The sequence below is a fragment of the Myiozetetes cayanensis genome, unplaced genomic scaffold (genome assembly GCF_022539395.1).
Source record: "Myiozetetes cayanensis isolate MyiCay16 unplaced genomic scaffold, myiCay2020 scf122, whole genome shotgun sequence".
Taxonomy (NCBI): Eukaryota; Metazoa; Chordata; class Aves; order Passeriformes; family Tyrannidae; genus Myiozetetes; species Myiozetetes cayanensis.
Window position 1 is genome coordinate 35440 of NW_026086849.1, and position 20383 is coordinate 55822.

The 20383-nt window shown below is 47.1% G+C and overlaps 1 protein-coding gene across 1 annotated transcript; it reads left to right on the forward strand.

Annotated features, from left to right (window-relative positions):
- The first annotated feature begins 1652 nt into the window (after positions 1-1652).
- Positions 1653-18922, forward strand: LOC126635953 (olfactory receptor 14A16-like). Its single transcript, XM_050307624.1, has 6 exons — positions 1653-1690; positions 1992-2161; positions 2254-2463; positions 14007-14144; positions 14788-15308; positions 18848-18922. The coding sequence occupies exons 1-6, from the start codon at positions 1653-1655 to the stop codon at positions 18920-18922; spliced, it is 1152 nt and encodes a 383-aa protein (XP_050163581.1).
- Positions 18923-20383: the final 1461 nt, after the last annotated feature.

Below are 20383 nucleotides of genomic sequence, written 5' to 3' on the forward strand. Positions count from 1 at the left end.
CTTTTGGAAAAATCTGGGAGGAAAGGGGACTTATTAACTCACAGGGGAAGGGATTAATTCATGAAGAGCTTATTGTAAGGACTCTACAAGCTATAAGAGGACCTGAGCAAATAGCAGTGGTACATGTCAGGGGACACCAGAAAGGAATGAGTCCTGAAATTCGGGGAAATAACTTAGCTGACCAAGAGGCTAACGCTGCAGCCTTATTAACCATTACTACCAATTTAAGGGAGAGTAAAGGGCAAGAGAAAAATTTAACACCTCAGTTTACCAGACAGGAAACTGAGAAACTCAAAGAAATGGGAGTGATTGAGAAGTCAGGGGGATGGGAACTGCCTGATGGGCAACAGGTGTTGCCTAAAGCACTGACCTGGAAAATAATGAAAAGCATGCATGGTAAGACACACGGGAACTCAAGCACTAGTTGATCACTTTGCAATTAAATATATGTGTATTGGAGTCTATAATGTAGCTAAGGGAGTAGTAAGGAGTTGTGTGACATGTCAGAAAATTAACAAGTAGCATCTTAGGCGACGCATCCCAGGGGGATGAGACCTGGTACATAGACCGTTTGCAAAAATCCAAGTAGATTTCACCGATCTCCCTAAGGTGGGCAGTTATAAACATTTATTAGTATTAGTAGATCATCTTACTCATTATGTAGAGACCTTTCCTAGAACCCGGGCAACAGCTGATACGGTGGTAAAAGTGATCCTGGAACATATTATGCCACGATATGGAAACATTGAAACTATAGACTCAGACAGAGGCCCTCACTTCATATCTAAAATAGTGAAGGAAGCATTAGCCCCTTTTGGAACTAAATGGGAGTATCATATCCCCTGGCACCCCCAAAGTTCTGGCAGAGTAGAAAGAATGAATGGGGAGATAAAGAAACAATTGACCAAACTAATGTCAGAAACTAAAATGTCTTGGGTTAAATGTTTGCCAATGACCCTACTAAACATTAGAACCCAACCTTGAACAGACACAGGGATCTCACCATTTGAAATGTTATACAGTATGCCATATGACATGGAATGCCCGGCAAATCACCCTATGCTAGATGAAAATAACATCAACCCATATATAATACAATTAATGAAAAGAAGGGAAGAACTGTGAAAGGAATGGTGACACAAAGACCTCCATTAGATATATCTATGCATTCCGTGAAACCAGGGGATATGGTGTTAATAAAAACTTGGAAAGAAGCCTCTCTCACTCCCAATTGGGAAGGACCTTTTCTTGTTTTAATCACTACAGAAACTGCTGTCCGAACTGCAGAACAGGGGTGGACACATGCCTTGCGGATCAAAGGACCCCTAAGGGAAGACAACTGGGAAGTGGTAGGGACTCCAGGAAGCCTAAAATTCGTGTTAAAAAAAAGAAGGAATGAATGAATACTGACAGAACTGTAAGGCGTAATTTATATCAATGATTTCAAATATCGTCTGACAATACTCTAATATATACTGATTGGGCTCCGTGGATTACAGGAAGGATACCACATCAAACAGGAGGCTCTGGTATATATTGTATAGTGGGTAACCCTGTATTCCTCCCTTTCTGCTGTGAAGTAGAAACTGATATATCAGTGCCAAATCACAGTTTTTGGATTATACCTTGTCTGTGTCATCCTCACGACAGACATGATGCTTGGGTGGAATGTAAATGCCAAATATGTGGGGTAAAGTGGTTTTGTTATTCTGTAGTTCGTCATATACTTTGCATGGTTTGTAGGGAAAGTAGATTCCCGACTGGATATGAACTAGAGAAAGTTGAAATAATTACTATCCACTGTAGGAGAATTAGAGACCTTTTGGGTTAAGGCAGGAGTAAACCAGCTGATGGGAATCTGAGGAGTCTCATGCACTAAGTGTTTTGAGAACATGACAAAGACTGGACATCTACAGGGATGAACATCATATTGGTGTGTGTGAAGTTTCCCCTGGGTCTCGCACGTGACAACATCTGGTTCCCCGTGTGAGGAATTTCGTGAGAAGAACAAAGTTCGACTATACGGGAGGCCAGGGAATTGACGGCACATATTCGTACCGAAAGATTGTTGCCGTGTCGAAAAGGCGAGGTGTCTGCTGGCTGGCCGAACTGCGGAACGCAGCGTCAGGAACCCGAGAGAGGCTGCGCCCAAAGAGAGGCGGTGAGTGCAAGCTTGCAAATATTCAGCAGACAACATGAGATATGCGGTATCCACAGTTGAGCAAACGACGCTCAAATGTATGCTATATTTAGCAAAAAAGATCGGAGTTGAGGTGAAAACGAAGGCAGAGATGCCGGAGCTGAGGGCCCGGCAGTGCCTGGAGCTGCGGCGGCAGCTGGGGGCTAATAACTCGGCCCTCACCCGGGCACTGCGGGAGGAAAACACTAAGGACAGAGAGGAGCAGAACGAAGCGGCACTGCGAAACGGCAGAGCGAAGCATCAGTGCTGCATGACAAGCACTGGTGGGGCGGGACGGCTCGGCTCTGCGGGCCAGGGCCAGGACCGAGGTCGGCTGAGATCGGTCGGCTGAGATCATGATTGAAAACCTTCCCTCCCCCCCCCACGCAAAGTAGGCTGAAGACAAGCCGAAGCAGGGAAGTGAGGCAATCAGTCACTATGACGACCATTCACTCTAGAAGTCCATAAAATCCATAAACAACATTCTTTGAACTTTTAACAATGTTAATGAAATTAAACAAGAGGCAAAAATATGTTTGCTTTGCAAGTTATAATTTCATCACAACAGTCACAAATAGAAAACACGGAATTAAACATTACTAACTCTAAGACTGAAAAACAAAAACTTGTGTGAGAGTAGTATCTGAAACCTTTCAAACGCAAGAGCTCCCTAAAACTTTTGCTGCTACTGTGAAAGTTAAAGCAACATCTCGTTCACGGTGCCTATCCAGGTTTACTTTCCGAGGACAACAAGGCCGGCTGCAGTCGCCTTAAGCAGACGGAACCAGGAACCCAACTAGCTCAGAGACTTTTAATGCTAAAGTCGTGGGTTCGAACCCCACGTTAGACTTGCCAGAGTAACAGGCAGACGAGATGGGGTTCCCAGACTGAGTCTGTTGTTTTTACACCCTCTGCAAAATTACTTAACTTCTCTCATTTATTTCTGCTACAATAACCACTTAAAACTGACTAAACTATTAATAGGAACGATTTATAAGTTTTTTGTTAACAGTGGAAACAACTGGAAGAACCAGCACAAAACGAGACAGCTATACAAAACCGTGCTGAGAGCAAAGCGAGACCAGCGCAAAGTGAGCAGAGCAAAGGTGGGGCCACTGTTACTGCAACCGCGTGGCGAGTGCAGAGCTGAGACTCTGCGGGCTCCAGGTCAAAGCGGGACGCACTACTCCCTAACAGAATCGGGCCCCGCCACCTGCGGTGAAGAGTCCTAGAGTTAGAGTTAACCCAGAACTACAAGGCTCAGAAATTATGGTGTTGCAAGCACAACTTTCTCAGCAGTGTGACAAAGCTGCCGAAACTGCAGCTACTGAACTAAAAAAAAAAAAAAAAAAAAAAAAAAAGGGATTTCCATGTCTGTGACTGATAATACTGTTCATTTAGATTAAACTTTATATTCTTTGTATTGATTCCTCTTCAGGACAGGCTGCAATTATTGCTAAACATAACTACCAGAGATAACAAACTGAAAAGCACACAATCAGTAATACTTGGGATCTGAAATGTGTGGTTAAAATGCAAAAATATATATAAAAAAAATCTAGTTATGTGTAAGTGAAGAGTGATTGAGGTGGCCACCCTCTTGAATGACTGAAAAAAAACCTGTATGAGTGAAAAAAACTGTGTAGATATCTATGTATATAAACTTAAAATACTTTATAAGTATCAAGATTTTAAGAGGATATATTATATAAATTTGATTATGGTAAGTTGATGCATACTAACCTTCGAAGATTAGAAACAAGAATCAAAGAATTGCAAATTAATGCTGGTCAAGACTGACTAAATAGTCTGTTAAATGAGAACTATCAAAATGACTTTTGTCTATAGTCAAAACAAGGTTACTTGTGTTGCTTAATGATTTAGTAAAAATGACTGTTATGATAGATATAGTTATACTACTTTTTATAATTTTTGTACCATGTATTCTGCAATGCTTAGAAGGAATAGTTGCGAAAATAATAAAAAATATATAAGTTATAAATAAAGAAAAAAGGGGAAATGTAGGAGAATTAGAGACCTTTTGGGTTAAGGCAGGAGTAAACCAGCTGATGGGAATCTGAGGAGTCTCAAGAACTAAGTGTTTTCAGAACATGACAAAGACTGGACATCTACAGGGATGAGAAAAACAGCACCTGCAGAAGGGAGTTTAAGCTGAACCTGCCAGGAGGCATGGGAATAGAAGCGTTGTAGTTAGATTTAGAAGGAAAAGAATTTAGAAAATAAGATATGTTAGCTAGCCAATAATAATCGTGTGAACAGTGTGTGTTTTGTGTGTGTAACCAATAATAGGTTAAATAGTCAAATATGTGATAGTTATTGAATTGTATAAAAGTAAGTGTAATTTCCAATAAGGATGGAGCTTCCGAACATCATTGGTGTGTGTGAAGTTTCCCCTGGGTCTCGCATGTGACAACAATCCACTGCTGGAGGGATTTGGGGATTCCACAAACTTGGGAAATATTTGAAGATGAATGGGAATATATGAGGGAACAAGGTCTTCTAATTCGGAGCAATTCTTTGGAGAGGATTAACTTGTGGCGTGTCTAGGAAACCCACCTGTAACCTTGATTCGCTTGAGAATCAGCTAAACAGATTATTTTCCAAGTAAGGAGTGTTGGTGGATTTAACCCAGAAGGGGAAGGGACCAAAAAACAAATAAACCCTAAGGGTGGAGGGAATATTAGAAGGGGCAGTCCACACTACACCAAATATCCCCTCTTGAATCTAACCCTACAAGTGTTTTATATTCTCACGTAGCACAACTGCCTGTATAGCCCCTCTGTGGAAGCTGAGGATTGAGAAGCCTCATAACAGACTGCGAACTCGCCCCTGAGAAACACGACTGTTGCGCAGAAGATGAATAACACTGCTACCTCAGGCAACGGGGTAGGCAGTGGGAGCAGAACCGTGTCAGAACAGGAGTGTGAGTCGTCTGATCTCTTGGCAGGTGCTAATGGGAGACAGAATGCACTTCCAAGTGGGTGTAGAAGGGAATTGACACATGTACGGATTTGTATTCCCCAGAGGGTTCCACCATCACTCCAAATTTGGATAATTTTACTGATATCTGCCCCTACAATAGTTAAAGCAACCGTGGGGTAAGGCAAGTTTTTAACGGTAACTTGGGGACCCTTTGGATGCCAACCTCCTCAAATTGATAGGGTCTGGGAGATAATAGATAGAGGAAATTGTAAGTTTTTGTATTTAAACATCACAAATGCGGGAGACTTAGGATGGATTCTTGGAAAAATGTGGGGGGTGAGACACTGGCAACCAGGTCCTTGCTCTGATAAGGGGGGACGCATTTTAATAAAAAAGGAACCAGTACGTAACGAACCATCTGGCATTGGACCGAACCCAGCTATAGTGAAAGAAATAAGAAAAGGTAAGGCTCCAGTTGCCTCTACCCCTAGGGTTATCTCGGTCACAAATTCTAACCAGGATGCCCAAATAGAAGGGGAAGTTTCAACACTTGCTCCACAAGTCAATCCCTTGTGGAACATATTACAAACTAGCTATCATGTGTTGAATTTTACCAACCCCAATATAACCGAGCACTGTTGGTTATGTTATGACATCAGACCACCTTTTTATGAAGCAATTGGGATTGCAACTGAGGCTACAAAAGTTAATGGTGCCAATCCAGCCACATGTTTATGGAGTGAAGGTTTGACCATGTTGCAAATATCAGGGGTGGGAAGGTGTATAGGTAATATCCCCACCAACAAATGACACCTGTGTAAAATTATTGAAAAAGACCCAAAAGGACAAGGTACAGCAGCAGATTGGTTGTTGCCTAATAAGAATGCCAAATGGCTTTGTTCTCGACCAGGCATTACTCCTTGTGTGTCCCTAAAAATCTTTGATGGGAATACTGAGTATTGTATACAGGTGATTATTGTGCCAAGACTTATCTATCATCCTGAAAATTATGTATATGACTATCAATCCACTCAGTCTCATCATTTACAAAAGCGTGAACCCTTCACGACATTCACCGTAGCAGCCTTTATGGCCATTGGAGCAGTTGGGGCAGGAACTGGAATATCCTCTCTCATACAGCAAAACCACAAGTTTCAATCCCTGAGAGAGGTTGTGGATGAAGATTTGGCTAGGATAGAAAAAACGATGACAGCCCTAGAACAATCTGTAAGATCCCTATCAGAAGTTGTACTACAAAATAGACGGGGACTAGACTTAATGTTCTTACAACAGGGAGGGTTATGTGCTGCTTCACGGGAGGAATGCTGTGTTTTTGCAGATCATACAGGCGTGGTTAGGGATACGATGTCTAAGCTGAGAGAAGGACTAGAAAAATGACAAAAGGAACGTGGGATGCAACGAAGTTGGTATGAATCCATGTTTAATTATTCCCCCTGGATATCTACCTTGTTATCCACAATTGCGGGACCCCTGATCCTCTTGATCATAGGTTTGACGTTTGGTCTATGTATTTTTAATCGATTAATCGCTGTTATAAAAGGACGATTAGAGGTAGCACATCTGCTGGTATTTCAAACACAATACGAACAGGTTGGGGACGGAGAAAACACTCTGACTCTCCAAAGGGCAAAAGATGTGTTAGAGAGATTTCACGGACAGAGTCAATTAAAAAAAAAAAAAAAAGAAAAAAGAGGGATTGTAATAAACTGCATATACTTTGAAGAGATTTTGGTTAGGTTTAGTGAAACTTCAGGGCATTGATGTGTGACTTCCGGGTGTATTCCCACATAGCTGTTAGATGCCTCTAACAAGCTGCCGTTTGTTTCCAAGTCTGATAATAAAGGGAGGCAGCCTGGCACTGTAATAAATTAACTACACTCTGTTAACACAACTAGCAAAACTCAGCCGACAAGCCCAAGGCATGGATGTACTCTCTAACAAGGAGTCAAAGTGATAAATGAGCACTGATAAACCTGGTAAGGGAGGAAAATACCTACTAAATACGCATGTTCCAAGCACGAGGTCATTTTGCGGACACAGAGGAAGACTAAAAGCCTTCATCACGGAGACCCCAACCCACAAACAAGACCCCGACCCACATATGCCGAGAACACAGCCTGGGAACATGTATGGGGAAAAACCTCGGAACGGAGCATGTGCAGAAAACACAAGCCCCGGACTATGTATGAATAAGAACCTAAGCACTGAGTATGTCTAAAAACCTGAAGACAGGAGCCAGGAGGGTACAAAAGGGAAGTTTGAGAGCTTGGGGGGTGGTGAGGCGTGAGAGAACTTTCTTCTGTTCTAAACGACTCCCCCAGCGCACTGTTAATAAATTTACTTATTATTGTAAATTGGCCTCTTTAATTTATTTCAGGCATCACTGGTAACCTATAACATTGTTGATTACAGTTCTTAGTGAAACTGCTTGGAAAGAGGGGTGGAGAAACAGAGAAAAAGCAAAAGTAAAGAAAGTGGACACTTTAAAACCCTTGCAAGAGAACTCGTCCACAGAAAGAAACCTTAAATCTTCCCAAATATTACCGGGCATAAGACTCCACGTGGTGCTACAATGTGGAAAGGGGGGGGTGCTGAGACCACGGAAGAAAAACCTTAGAATATGCCTATTTGTGCTGAATTTTCACGGATGTGTGGGTTCCGGGAGGAAGGTGCGTGTCACAAATTGTGTGACTGGTAAAAGGGAACAGACTTTGAATCCCCAAGCCATTGCAAACTTGCAGACACATGGAAACCACGCTGGAGCATGGGCAGTGCCATCTTACCCATATCGGGAGCAGGAAGTGGTGCCCTCTCTTCCTTTCCCGTGGTCATCTTGTAGACTGCCTCTGCTAAAGGCATGCATAGAACATAATCTGTGCTGGGAGCCGGTAACTAAGAAACAGTTGCTGTGCCTGCAAGCGGCAAAGGTGCGATGTTTAAAAAAGATGGGGAGCGTGGTAACTGCCAAGTGCGTGGCGCGAAGTTGGGGACAGTGACCACGGACCAGGTCCCCCCCCCTCGCCGCGGGGACACCTGGTCGCGAGCCATGGTGGTGGCGGGATCCGGAGACGGGCGACCGGGCGGGCTTGCACCAGGACTGTGGTGCAAGTTTGTAAACAAAACCAAAAGTGGCAATTCAAATTAGCGAAAGTGAAACTGCTTGCGAAATTCCATGCTACTGTAACAACCCTCACAGAATTAGCAAACCAGAGCAAGCAGCGTAAGGGAGTGGGGCCGGGGTGTCTCGGGGTGCACGGAATATGGGTAGCAGCGCGTGGGTCCTGGTTGTGTGTAACCGCGTGGAGTGTGCATGGGTACCGCGGACTGGGGAGGAGAGTGGTGCCGGCGGTGGGCACGAAGTGCGGGGCTGACAGGGCGCTCGGCAGCCACAGTGAGACAAGCCAAGATTGGAGTTGCGTGCGGCTCCGCGGGACTGTAGGCGTTGCGGTGGACAGTGAGGCGAATTTGCACCGGGACGGTGGTACGACCCCAGTGAAAACTGAAACTGACGGCACAGTGCCGAGTCAAGCCGAGCCAAGCCGAGGCCCAGTGGCAGTGACCAGCAGCGTGGTCCCCCCCGTGAGCAGGTCAGGCCATGGCCGCAGCGACTCCACCTCCTCCAGGAGTGTGAACAGTGACAACACCCCCCCCCCTCCCCCGTAAGGGGGGCAGGGGCCCAGGCCGGGGCCAAAGCTATACAGACACTCAAAGTACTGGCTGTTTTTACATGTTTTACACATAAGTCTTTAGATATTATTACAAATGTTTTTGTCTAAAATAATTTAATTAACTGTCTTTAGTTTTGTGTTTACATTGTTAAGAGAGAAAAATTCAACATTACCTTGTTAATACATTTTTAAGTTTCTAATTTCCCTGTAGCTTTGTTTAAATTACTAATAGTAACATTTACTGTGTTGTTTAAAATTGTTAAGTTCTTAAATGTATCTAGATAAGTTTAAGTTTGTAACTATCTTGTTTAATTAATGTAATTAGCATCTTTAAGAATTTCTATTGTTATTAATTAACAGATTGTAATAGTAACCTACCTATTCATTTTTCTAAGTACACACTCAGGAATGTGCACGCTACTTACCAGTATTATACCTTTGAATTCATTAACTTTCAGTATTCACAACAAAAAAGGGGGAGTAGAGGGTGAGAATATGCATGTGATTAAGTAAGTGCTGAATCAAACAGATTTCATTTAAAAATTGTTAAGTCTATATACTCCTTGTACCAGTTCCTCTTTGGAGCAAGTGCAGTTGTTGAGCATAAATACCAAAAATGACAAACTAACAACCTTGTGACCAAACACTACATAAAAGTCTAAATCGTATAGCTGGAATATGAAAACAAAATAAAGATTACAGGTATGCATGAATGAAGAGCGAATGGGGGTGGCCACCCAAATGAGTGAGAGAGAGATTGTATGGATGTATGAATGTATGAGAACCATATGCAACTTATGCCATATATCTGAAACAAGCACACTCACACAACAAACACTACCTCTAATACATCACCTTAAAAAAGAACTCAGGACATAATATTCCTCCCCTAAACCTTTTTTGTATTTTAATAAAGTAAGTTCTCCCCAATTATATGTAGACCCTCAGATAATAAAAGTTTTTATTCTACCCAATTGCATAAGGTTTTTGATTAATAAAGTTTTGTTATTGCATAAAACTCTTAGGTAAATAAGGTTTAAGTAAGAACTAAGTTTACTATGTCAAGTGAAAAATGTTTTGTTAAAAAATTGTTAAGAATTGCACTGTTTTTTTGAATTTGCACTGTTTTGTATCTTGTTATTAATAAAAATGGGGGAATTGTGGGGTCTAGTCACACCAGGTGCTGCAAAGCATCCTGGGAGTTGTAGTTTGTAAGTACTCTGTCACACATGCTCAGTGAAATGCTTGTATGGGATTGGCTGATAAGGTCACCTGTTGTGACGTGTCAGCATTTGAAACTGTTATATAAGTTGTGGCTCCTTGAATAAACGTTGCTTTTCGTTACACACCACATTGGTGTCGCCATGGTCCCTATGGGACTCATTACTTTTTATATTAATAACTGGTACAACAATGTCCTTGGCTGTGGATATGCTGTGACTCAGGCACAGGGGGAAAATCCCAGGCCTGATCCATGAAGAGGTCAGCAAATGTTGGGGCAGAGAAGAGGCAGCAGAGTGAGGAAACAAGTGTGGACACCCTGGGGTGATGTGCTTTGGACTCGTGCATGACGCGGCCTTGAGTGGGTAGAGCAGGGACAGCCTTTGTGTCCCTGCAGTGCTGGCATTCAGTCACGTTCCCAAAGGCACCGACTGTGTCTGAGAAGCCCTGGGTGGTGCCTGTTACACAAGTGCTCTGAATGGGGATGGGGTTCCTGCACAGGTCCTGTGCTGTCCATGGCAGCTGCTGCACTTGTGCTGGACAACCCTGGCACCTCCCCTGGCACTACAGGCCCCTGTTTGGCTGTTCAGTCCAGAGTCAGCTGCCCTGAATTAGCTTCAGCATTGAAGGGATGTCCTTGAGACAACTGCCATTGTACTCTGAGCACATGTAGAAAATACCTCTGATAAAGAACAGGAGATAGACCTCTCTCCCTGTGCCACCTGACCAAATGGGTCACCTGAGCACCTCTATGGGCTGCCTTGGGCAGAAGGAACAGTGACAGGTTCCCCTGTCCTACATGCGGGCACCATCTACCACTTGAGTTGGCCAAAGCAATGTCCCAGCAGCCTCCAAGAAGATCCCAAAGCTGCTGCCCTGTCCCTATGAACTGCTCCATTGGACCCTGCAGTTCCCAACAGGAATCTCAGTCACCTCTGGCCCCTCAGAAGGAACCAGGGGTTTGTGTCCCAGCAGGTTACTCATGGCTTTGGTCTTCATTCATTCCCATGGGAACTGGGACAAGGAGTAACCTGCAGGTGCCTGTTTTGTGCCCACTGAACTGGGGCAGGAAGAATCCCACCCCATGGGGGTTGTGGAGGGAGCTGAGTGTCCTTCTGGCCCCAGGTCTGCAGAGCCACAATGAGACACCTCTGTTGACTCAGCTGAGTCCCTTCACTCAGTGGAGGGGAAGGAGATCCCTCCAGGGAACTGTCTGGGTTTCCTGTCTAATGATGGGACATGAAAAGGGGAATCTTGGACTTCACTTTGTGTCTGTTTGGAGAAATAACACTGCTGAAAGAAGTGTCTGTGGCCAGTTGAGAGAAGGAACATCATTATTTCCTTCATCTGTGTCCCAGCAGGTTCCCCTGGAGCCCCAGGGACACATGGAGGGAGCCCAGAGGGGCAGAGAAAGGGTTCCCTGGGGCTGTTGCTGAACTGCTGAGATGGGCTGGGCTGGGCTCCTGGCAACCAAGAAGAGCTTCAAAGAGACAACGCTGCCCAGGAGTAGCTCCTCTGCACAGCCCATCAGGGCTGAGGGCATTGCGTGCAGGCACTGAGGGCACAGGAGGGAAGGGAGACGGAGGGGCAGCCTGGTCTGGGAGGGGACTGAGCTCTCACTATGGGAGAAACCTTCACAGGATTTGAATGAAGAATTCTCTGGCTGTAGGAAACAAACTTCCCTTCCTGAAGGGATCTCCTAAAGCTTGTAGGATCTTTCAGAAGGACTCTCATAGTTCCTGCAGTGCAGAGGAAGTGGCCCTATGGCAGAGCAGGACAGGAGCTTCAGGCAGCAAGGGCAGACAGGAGAAGGAGGTGAAAGGTATCCTGGGGTGGGAGGACAGGGCAGAGCTCCTCAGGAGAGGAACCTTGACAACCCTTTGCCACGGTAAGGCTCTGGCTGCAGAGCAGTGCAGGTGAGTTCCTGCAAGTGCCTCTTCCACCTGCCGCATGCTAGCCCTGACAGGACCTGTCAGGATGGCTCTGCTGGATTTGCTGGGGTGCAGCAGGAGAAGCTGCTCCAGAGCAGGACTTGCTGCTGCCCCATCAGAGGCACAGGGCAAGAAGGTTCCCTGTGCCAGGGCTGGCTGTGGGGTGGGAAGGTGGGGGTGCAACCAGGGGTGCCCAGGGCTGTGGGGCAGAGCAGGGTCCTGCCCCCCAGGGCAGTGTGTGCTGGGACAGGGACTCTGCTACCTGCCAGGGGCAGCTCTCAGCCCGGCCAAGGAGCTGCCACGGCCCTGCAGGGAAAATGTGTTGGTGGAAGGAGTGACCCCTCATGGCAGGGCAGGGCAGGGCTGGGCAGGGCCCTTCAGCTGCAGGGTCAGGGCTCCTCCCAGCTTCAGCTCGACCTCCTGCCATTTCCAGGGGCCCTTTTCAGGAAGCACATCCACTCAGAACACCTCCCCCTTCCCAGCCAACTCAGGGTGTCTGGGATCTGCTCTGCAGCCCCTGCCCAGGCAGAGATGCCCCTGGGCACTGGACTGGGGATGGGCACTGGGAGCACTGGCAGGGAGCTGAGCTGGGCACAGGGAGGGGCTGCTGGCAAGAACAGCTCCTCACACAGAGAAAGGCAGGGAGGGAGAGGGAGCTGCTGCCAGAAATGCTGGACAGGGGGATGTGGGCCCCTCCCTACTGTCCCTGTGGCACAGACACCTTCCCTGAGCAGCTACTGTCTGGTCTGTGCATTGCCCTGCAGCTGTCAGAGCCCAGGCAAGGACAAGGTCCTGATTTCCATCTGTCTCTAGGTGTCCCTCCTCCCTTGGCAGCAGCACTCGGGCATTTCCCTGCCATCCCCTGCTGCCTAGGCTGTCCTTCTTCTCACCCTTGGGTTTTCTGAGCCGGTGTGTGGTTTGGGGGGGAGGGGGAGACAGATTCCTGTCCAGACACAAACCATTTGGGTGCTTCTGTGGGGATGTGTCTGTGGGAGTAAAGTGCCCAAGTACCCTCCAGGCAACTTCAGGGTATTCAGTTGTTTCCCGGGGTGTCCTGCAGGGCTGCAGGTGCCCTCCAGAAGGGAACAGCTCTGCCATAGTATCTTCGTCATGCACAGGATCCCCATGGAGAAAATTCCTCAGTGCTAATTCCATAGAAATGCTCTGGGCAACTGCAATGAGCATTTTGTGTCTCACTCTGGGAGGGGAGTGATGAAAAGGTGAGGAGTGTGCCAGTCTGTTCTTTGGACATGGATTCCTGGAGATCTGTGCATTTTCTTTGTAGGGGAACAGTTGAGTCTGATGCTCACCCAGCTCCAAGCTGCCAGCACAGGGCAGCTGAGCACAGGACTGATGGGCAGAGCAACTCTTCTCTCTGCACTGAGGGACCGCCCTTGTGCCCCGCAGAATCCACAAGACTTGACCTGAAGTGCAATAGAAATGTCAGGGATTTCAAGCATCCACAAACACTCCTAACTGTGGCAGGTGCAACCAGGAGAACAAACAAAGAATTCCCTCAGCTTGGTCCTTCATTTGGGCAAATTGCAAACAGCAAAGCTGAGAAGCTCTTTGAGGTGAGTAAATTTAATCAAAGATCACCCTGCATTCCAAGTTCCCTCTCCAAGCAGAGCAAGAAGGAGTCCTTGGGAGCCCATCACAGCGTTACTGCTTCCAATGGTCCCCCCTCAACCAGCAAAAGCCAGAGCTCAGGGGAGGGAGGTGCAGGGAGGTCTGATTGAGGAGAGAGAGCCTGAGAGTGGGGTGGCTGTGAGACATGTCATGTTTGGCTGCAGCAGCCTGGTCTAAGCATTGACTTTTCCTCCTCAACAGATCAAAACACTCTGAGGAAGGAGCAAATGTGCAACAGCAGCTCCATGGCCCAGTTCCTCCTGCTGGCATTGGCAGACAGGCGGGAGCCACAGCTCCTGCACTTCTGGCTCTTCCTGGGCATCTCCCTGGCTGCCCTCCTGGGCAATGGCCTCATCCTCAGCAACGTAGCCTGCGACCAGCACCTGCACACCCCCAGGGACTTCTTCCTGCTCCACCTCTCCCTCACAGACCTGGGCTACATCTGCGCCACTGTCCCCAAAGCCATGCACAACTCCCTCTGGGACACCAGGGACATCTCCTACACGGGATGTGCTGCACAGGTCTTTTTCTTTCTGTTCTTCATCTCAGCTACTGTCTACTCTTTTATATGGGTCTGAATCATGGGTCATTTACTGCCACCACTTGTGTCTTTTAGAACGCTTCCATCAGCGCTGCCTCCGTCCAATCCTAAACATCCACTGGACAGATTATGTGACCAACACATCTGTCCTTGAACAGGCAGCAGTCATGAGCACTGAGGCCATGCTGCTGAGAACACAGCTGCGTTGGGCAGGGCACGTCTCCAGGATGAAGGACTACCACCTCCCTAAGATTGTGCTCTATAGTGAACTTGCCACTGGCTGCTGCAAGAGACGTGCCCCGAAGAGGAGATACAAGGACTCCCTGAAACAATCTCAGCCTTGGCCATATTGATCACCACCACTGGTCTACTCTGACCTCCAATTGGGAGGCCTGGAGACACACTATCTGTAACGCTGCTGCTTCTTCTGAGAACACACGCAGGATCACTCTCAAGGAGAAAAGACAACGCAGAAAGAATTGCATCTTGTCGATATCATCTAGGGAGTCTTTCTACTGTGCCTTCTGCAACTGGACTTGTCTATCTCGCATTGGCCTTTTTAGCCATCAGTGCACTTGTAGCAAGCGTGGGTAGAGCCCTTCTCAAATCTTCATTCGTGAAGCCCAACCATGATGATGATGATCATCTCAACAGCGTTTTTCCTCCTCACCATCATGTGCTACGACCACTACGTGTCCATCTGCAAACCCCTGCACTACAGCACCCTCCTGGGCAGTAGGGCTTGTGCCCACATGGCAACAACTGCCTGGGCCACTGGGTTTCTCAATGCTCTGATGCACACAGCCAATACATTTTCCCTGCCCCTGTGCCAGGGCCATGCCCTGGGCCAGTTCATCTGTGAAATCCCCTACATCCTCCAGCTCTCCTGCTCACACTCAGGCTACCTCAGGGAACTTGGGCTTCTTGGGGTTAGTGCCTGTTTAGTGTTTGGTTGTTTTGTTTTCTTTGTTTTCTCCTACGTGCAGATCTTCACGACTGTGCTGAGGATCCCCTCTGAGCAGGGACGGCACAAACCCTTTTCCACGTGCCTCCCTCACCTGACCGTGGTTTCCCTGTTTATCAGCACTGGCACATTTGCCTACCTGAAGCCCTCGTCCATGTCCTCCCCTTCCATTTGTCTGATTGTGTCAGTTCTGTACTCAGTGGTGCCTCCAGCACTGAACCCCCTCATCTACAGCCTGAGGAACCAGGAGCTCAAGGATGCCCTGAGGAAAATGATGACTGGATGCTTTTCAGAAGCAATAAGCTGCCTCTTTTCTTCAGCAGAACACTCACTGTGTAACCCTTTACTGGCCCAACCTGCCTTCTAAAGCTTTTGATACTTGTAGGGGTGGGGGAATTTTCCTATATTTTTTCCTCGTTTAATGTTGTTAACACAGAAATTTGTTCTTTATCGCATACCTAATTCACTCTCCACCTCTTTATTTTGACCCACAATTGTGTAAATGAGGAATCATTCTCTGTGTGCATTTAAACAAAATAAAAGTTCCTGCCGCAACTTCTTTGTCAAACATCCTGCCTTTGTTATTCTGTACATGAGGAATCACAATCTCTGAGTATAATAAAGGACTTGAATTCTTTTTTCCAGATCCTTCCTCCAAGACCTCCTTCGAAGCTGGAGGGCATTTCCATGTTTGCAGATGTGGAGGAGAAAAGAGTCCCACCTCTGCCAGGGAGCACCAGAACTGGGTCTTTTCAGAGCTGCTCTCTTTGCACTCCCACCCTCTCCTTTTCATTCCATGTCCAAGGTCTGAGTCCTCTGGCAGTTCAGTCACTGTCCTGCTGTGTGTCAACCCTGTGATCACGGGCAGGGACAGGCCCTGGGCACTGCTGGGACAGGGCTGGGCTCCACAACAGCACTTCCATCAGCAAAGCAGTTCCCCTTCAGGCACTACCTGAAGCTCTTTTGCCAACACTGGTATGGAGGAGAAGAAGTTCAAGGAATAGCCTATGCAAAGTCTTGTTACTTTGCTTGTTTCTCCATGGAGACAGTGCAGGGAGGTCAGGGACGCGCTGGGACTTCAGGGACTGAGGGCTGGGTCAGATTTTGTGTGTTGGTGGCCGAGGACCAATAGAGATGACAAATGGTCTCCAAGTCACCTACCTGGGGCTCTGCAGCTTGTGCTGGCTCTGATGGCAGGTGAGGACTTGTCTGTAGGAAATGAGGAACTGCAGGAGAGCACAGAGGATCTGCAGGGACAACCTGTCCCATACAGTAAGCAGTGAATGGAGTTCTGGAGCAGAATCCTGCCCAGGGTGTAGTCACACAGAGCTAAAGAACTAAATCTTGCTGGGAACTGGTAAAGGAGAGCTCCGCAACCCCAAGGGACACAACAGGTACAGGGAAAACTCTTGCAAGTGACTTCTCTTTCCCTCAGCGAACTTGCACAGGTCAATCAAGACCAGTCCCCAAAGCCATGTCCCAGCTTTGGAACAAGGCAGGGCCCCTCTGAGCACCCTCCATGGCCACACAACAGCATCTGTTGGAGATGGTCAGTGGCAGAGAGCACCATCAACTGGCTCTGCCTCCCAGCTTGAGCAGCACAGCCCAACAGAGGGCCCCATGGCCCCAGTCCCCCCCCCAGCTTGGAGGCTGTGGGGAGCATGGGCAAGGGGTGCAGGAAGGGCTGCTCAGGCCAGCATAGACGTGTTCCCCTGGGGATAGGCTCTGTGGGCAGATGGGATGTGTCAAGAGAAGAACAGGACAGCCTGTATGAGAAGAGGGGCCATGGAAAGAGGTTGTCCTTGGGGAAAAGAAGGGGCAAAGCAAAATCTGGGAAACTCTCTGGTCTGAGCTAAGTTGTGCTGCCCAAGAACACTCTGACTCCAGAGGTGTCCAAGTGGGGCAGAGCCGGCGACTCTGGTCTGTGTGGTGGCAGGGGGGAGGCAGCAGCTCTGCTTGATTCCATGGAGTTCTGGGGAGGTATAATGGCCCCTTGGTTCCATGAGGCTCTGAAATGCCTCAGAGGTCCTTTTCTTCCATGAGGCCCCACATGCCCCTTGTTTCCACCAGATTGCAGTGTCCCTGTGTTCCTTTGTTTCCATGGGGCCTTGCCGTGTCACAATGGTCCTTTTTTTCCCCATGAGTTTCCAAAATGTCTCAGGGTTCATTTTGTTCCATGAGGCCCTGCATGTCCCTTGGTTCCACCAGATTCCACAATTTCCCTGGGTTCTTTTGGATCCATAAGGCCTTGTAGTGTCACAAGTGCCCCTTGATTCCATTAAATTCCACAGTGTCCCTGGATTCCTTTTCTTCCATGAGGTTCCCCAGTGTCACAGTGGCCTCTTAATCTCATGCAATTCCACTGTGGCCCAGGGTTTCTTTGTTTCCAAGAGGCCTCCTGATTCCATGTGTTTCTGCAGTATCACAATGACCCCTTTATTTCAGAAGGTTGCCCACTGTCCCTGGGTTCCTTTGGCTCCAGGGGGCCCTGCAGTGTCACAGTGACCTCTTGATTCCGTGGGTTTCCCCAGGGTCACAATGGCCCCATAATTGCAGGAGGTTCTGCAGTTTCACAGGGGTTTCTTGATTCCATGGGGTTGCACAGCATCAACATAAAGCTGAACCCATCCTGATGGAAGATTTGTGGAGGTTAGGAGGAACTGGGGAAAAAAGGGATAAGATAATTGGGGAAGGAAAGAGGGTGTCCCACTTTAAATGAGACACAGGTGTTTTGCTGAGGATGAGTTAATACCCAAACTCCTCCCTCTAAGCAATTGTAAATCCGAAATTGAGAGGTTCCAAATGAGGGAAAAAAAAATTATGGAAAAGGAAAAATAACAACCCTTTATTAAAAGGTATTTGTGTATTAGCAGAAACAATGAAAGAAAATAAGCAAAACAACAAAAAATACTCCTATACCCACAAATAATCCTCTTTAAAAAAAACCCCAATAAACAAGGAAAGAAAAAAAAAGTAAACAGTTCAGATGGTGCCCTTTAGCACAATTCTAACCACAGTCAGCAGGAAGTGCCATTGGGTCACCTGAGAAACATAGCTTGTAGTGCCCTGTGCCAGTCACCAGGTGGCGCTGTTGGATCACTGAAAATGCAGAGCTTGCAGTTCTTGATATTGGCCAACAGGGGGTGCTGTGGAATCACTGGTCGTTGCCACATGGGGGTAACACCCTCTGGGGTGTGTTGAAGAAACAAAAAAAAATGGGTTTCCCTCCCCCCCACACACACACTGTGAAAGGGGAGAGAGAGAGGGGGAGAGAAACAACAAAAAGAAGCAAGCCTGAACTCCTCCACCCATTTCCCAGGAGACAAGAGAAAAAAAGAGGAGCTCCCCATTTCCCAGGAGGCGTAATTATTCACTGCCGAGGGCACCCGAAAGGTAACACTGTCCCACCAATAGGAATCAGGAAAGCTGATGCAGAAGTTAAGTTAGCTGCTGCAAGAGGTGAGGAACTACCAGTAGCAGCCTTAGTGCCAGAAAAGCTAGATACAGACAAACAAGCAGAGTATCAAGAATCAGATTATAACTGTATACATAAAAATGGAGGGAAGCTGTTAGACAATGGGTGGCATCAACTAAAAACAGACCAATTAGTATTACCAGAAAAATTAGTATGGCAATTTGTAAAAACAGAACATGATAAAACTCATTGGGGCTTGGACTCCCTTTATTAACATTTAAGAACCCGTATAAACTGTTTTTATTGGTGTTCTGTAATTGGCTCATTGTCTGTAGAGGACATGTGAAGGAGAAGTTAAAGAGGAGAAGATGAAGTTAAGCCCCCAGACCCAAATAGACAAGACCTCTTGAGTGAAATAGTGCATGCGATAGGGAAATTCCAAAGTTCTCACGCATGCGCTGAGGGGTTATGCTTACATAACAGGGGGAGGGACTGAAGGCCTCTAGCTGGGTCGTGCTGGTCACACTGACCCAGGTAGATGTCAACAGCTAATTGGATAAAAATGCAGGTGGCTCTTGCTCTCAGTGTTCTCAAGTTTTGCATGAAGGACAATGGTGCCTTTTGTGAGGATGCCCGCTATCTTTGTGAGCCTACTGACCCTCCGAGGATGCAGCCTCTGCTATGGGGAATTCTGGTTATTCTGGGGTCGGTAAGAACACCTCGTAAAACACACCTGCATGAGTGGGGGCTTCACTGAGGGCTTAGTTCACTCCTTTCCTGTCTCTCGGGTTCCCGTTTACTTGGCCGTTTTTGAAATAAAAATTGGGTTTATTGTTGAGCTATCAGCAGTGTCTTGGTTTTCTATCTCAGCATTCTTTCGAACTCACCCTGTTACACACCCCCACACAATTGTTATAAGTTGAGAGAAGGTTTATGCAGACAAAAGAGATTTGATTGGGGACAATAATATTAGGATTTATTACTAATAAGATAAAAACTTCAGAACTATATATACTGCAATTCTAATTAGGCAAAAATACTATGTATTTACAATACCCCTTCCCTCTTTGTATCAGTTCAGGAGGAGAAGCAGTCTCTTTTCTGATTCCAGAGCTACAGGTCTTTTAAATAACTTTGCAGCACTCGAAAGTTCTTCTTCTATTATCTCTAGGACGACAACTTGGATTCGTTGCAGTTGGAACTGTTTCTTTTTCTCTCTCTCTTCTATATCAGCCTCAGGGCTGGGCCTACCCCCCTCCTTGGCTAAGACCGGAGGCTGAGGGTTTTCCCTGACCCTGTAGGGTCTTCCATGGACTACAAGGAGACACTTGATTACCATGGATCTTCACCACAGGGTCACAAGGGATAATGGCTTTTGAGTCCACCCCTGTTTCCTGTGGGGTCTCGTCTCACGAGAGAAGCCTTTGATGGACCTCTCCAGTGTGAGGTACCTTTCAGGCAACAGTTCTTCCATTCTCTGCTGTCCCTTAGGGTTGCAAAGTCAGCTGCACCAGCATGGATCCCTCACCGAGATCCTAAGCCTACCTGGACCGTCTCACTCCAGTGTAGGTTTCTCTCCCCATGGACCACAGGTCTCCAACAAGACTCTGTTTTATCTAGGTTTCCCACAGAGTCACATTTTCTTCATGCATTCCTCTGTTTCGGCATGGGATCCTTCATGAACTGTAGAGGGTCGTTTCCTCTCCCCAACAGTTTTCCACATGGGCAGGGATTCTAGTATTCAGTCTTTTCCCTGCTGAAGGGAGAGAGAGAGGGGGAGAGAAGGAGTTCTCCCCCTTCGTGACTTTTCTCTTCTCTCCTGCTGCCAGCTTTGACCTTGAAGGCCTGTTATCCTTGCCTGGAATTTCTTC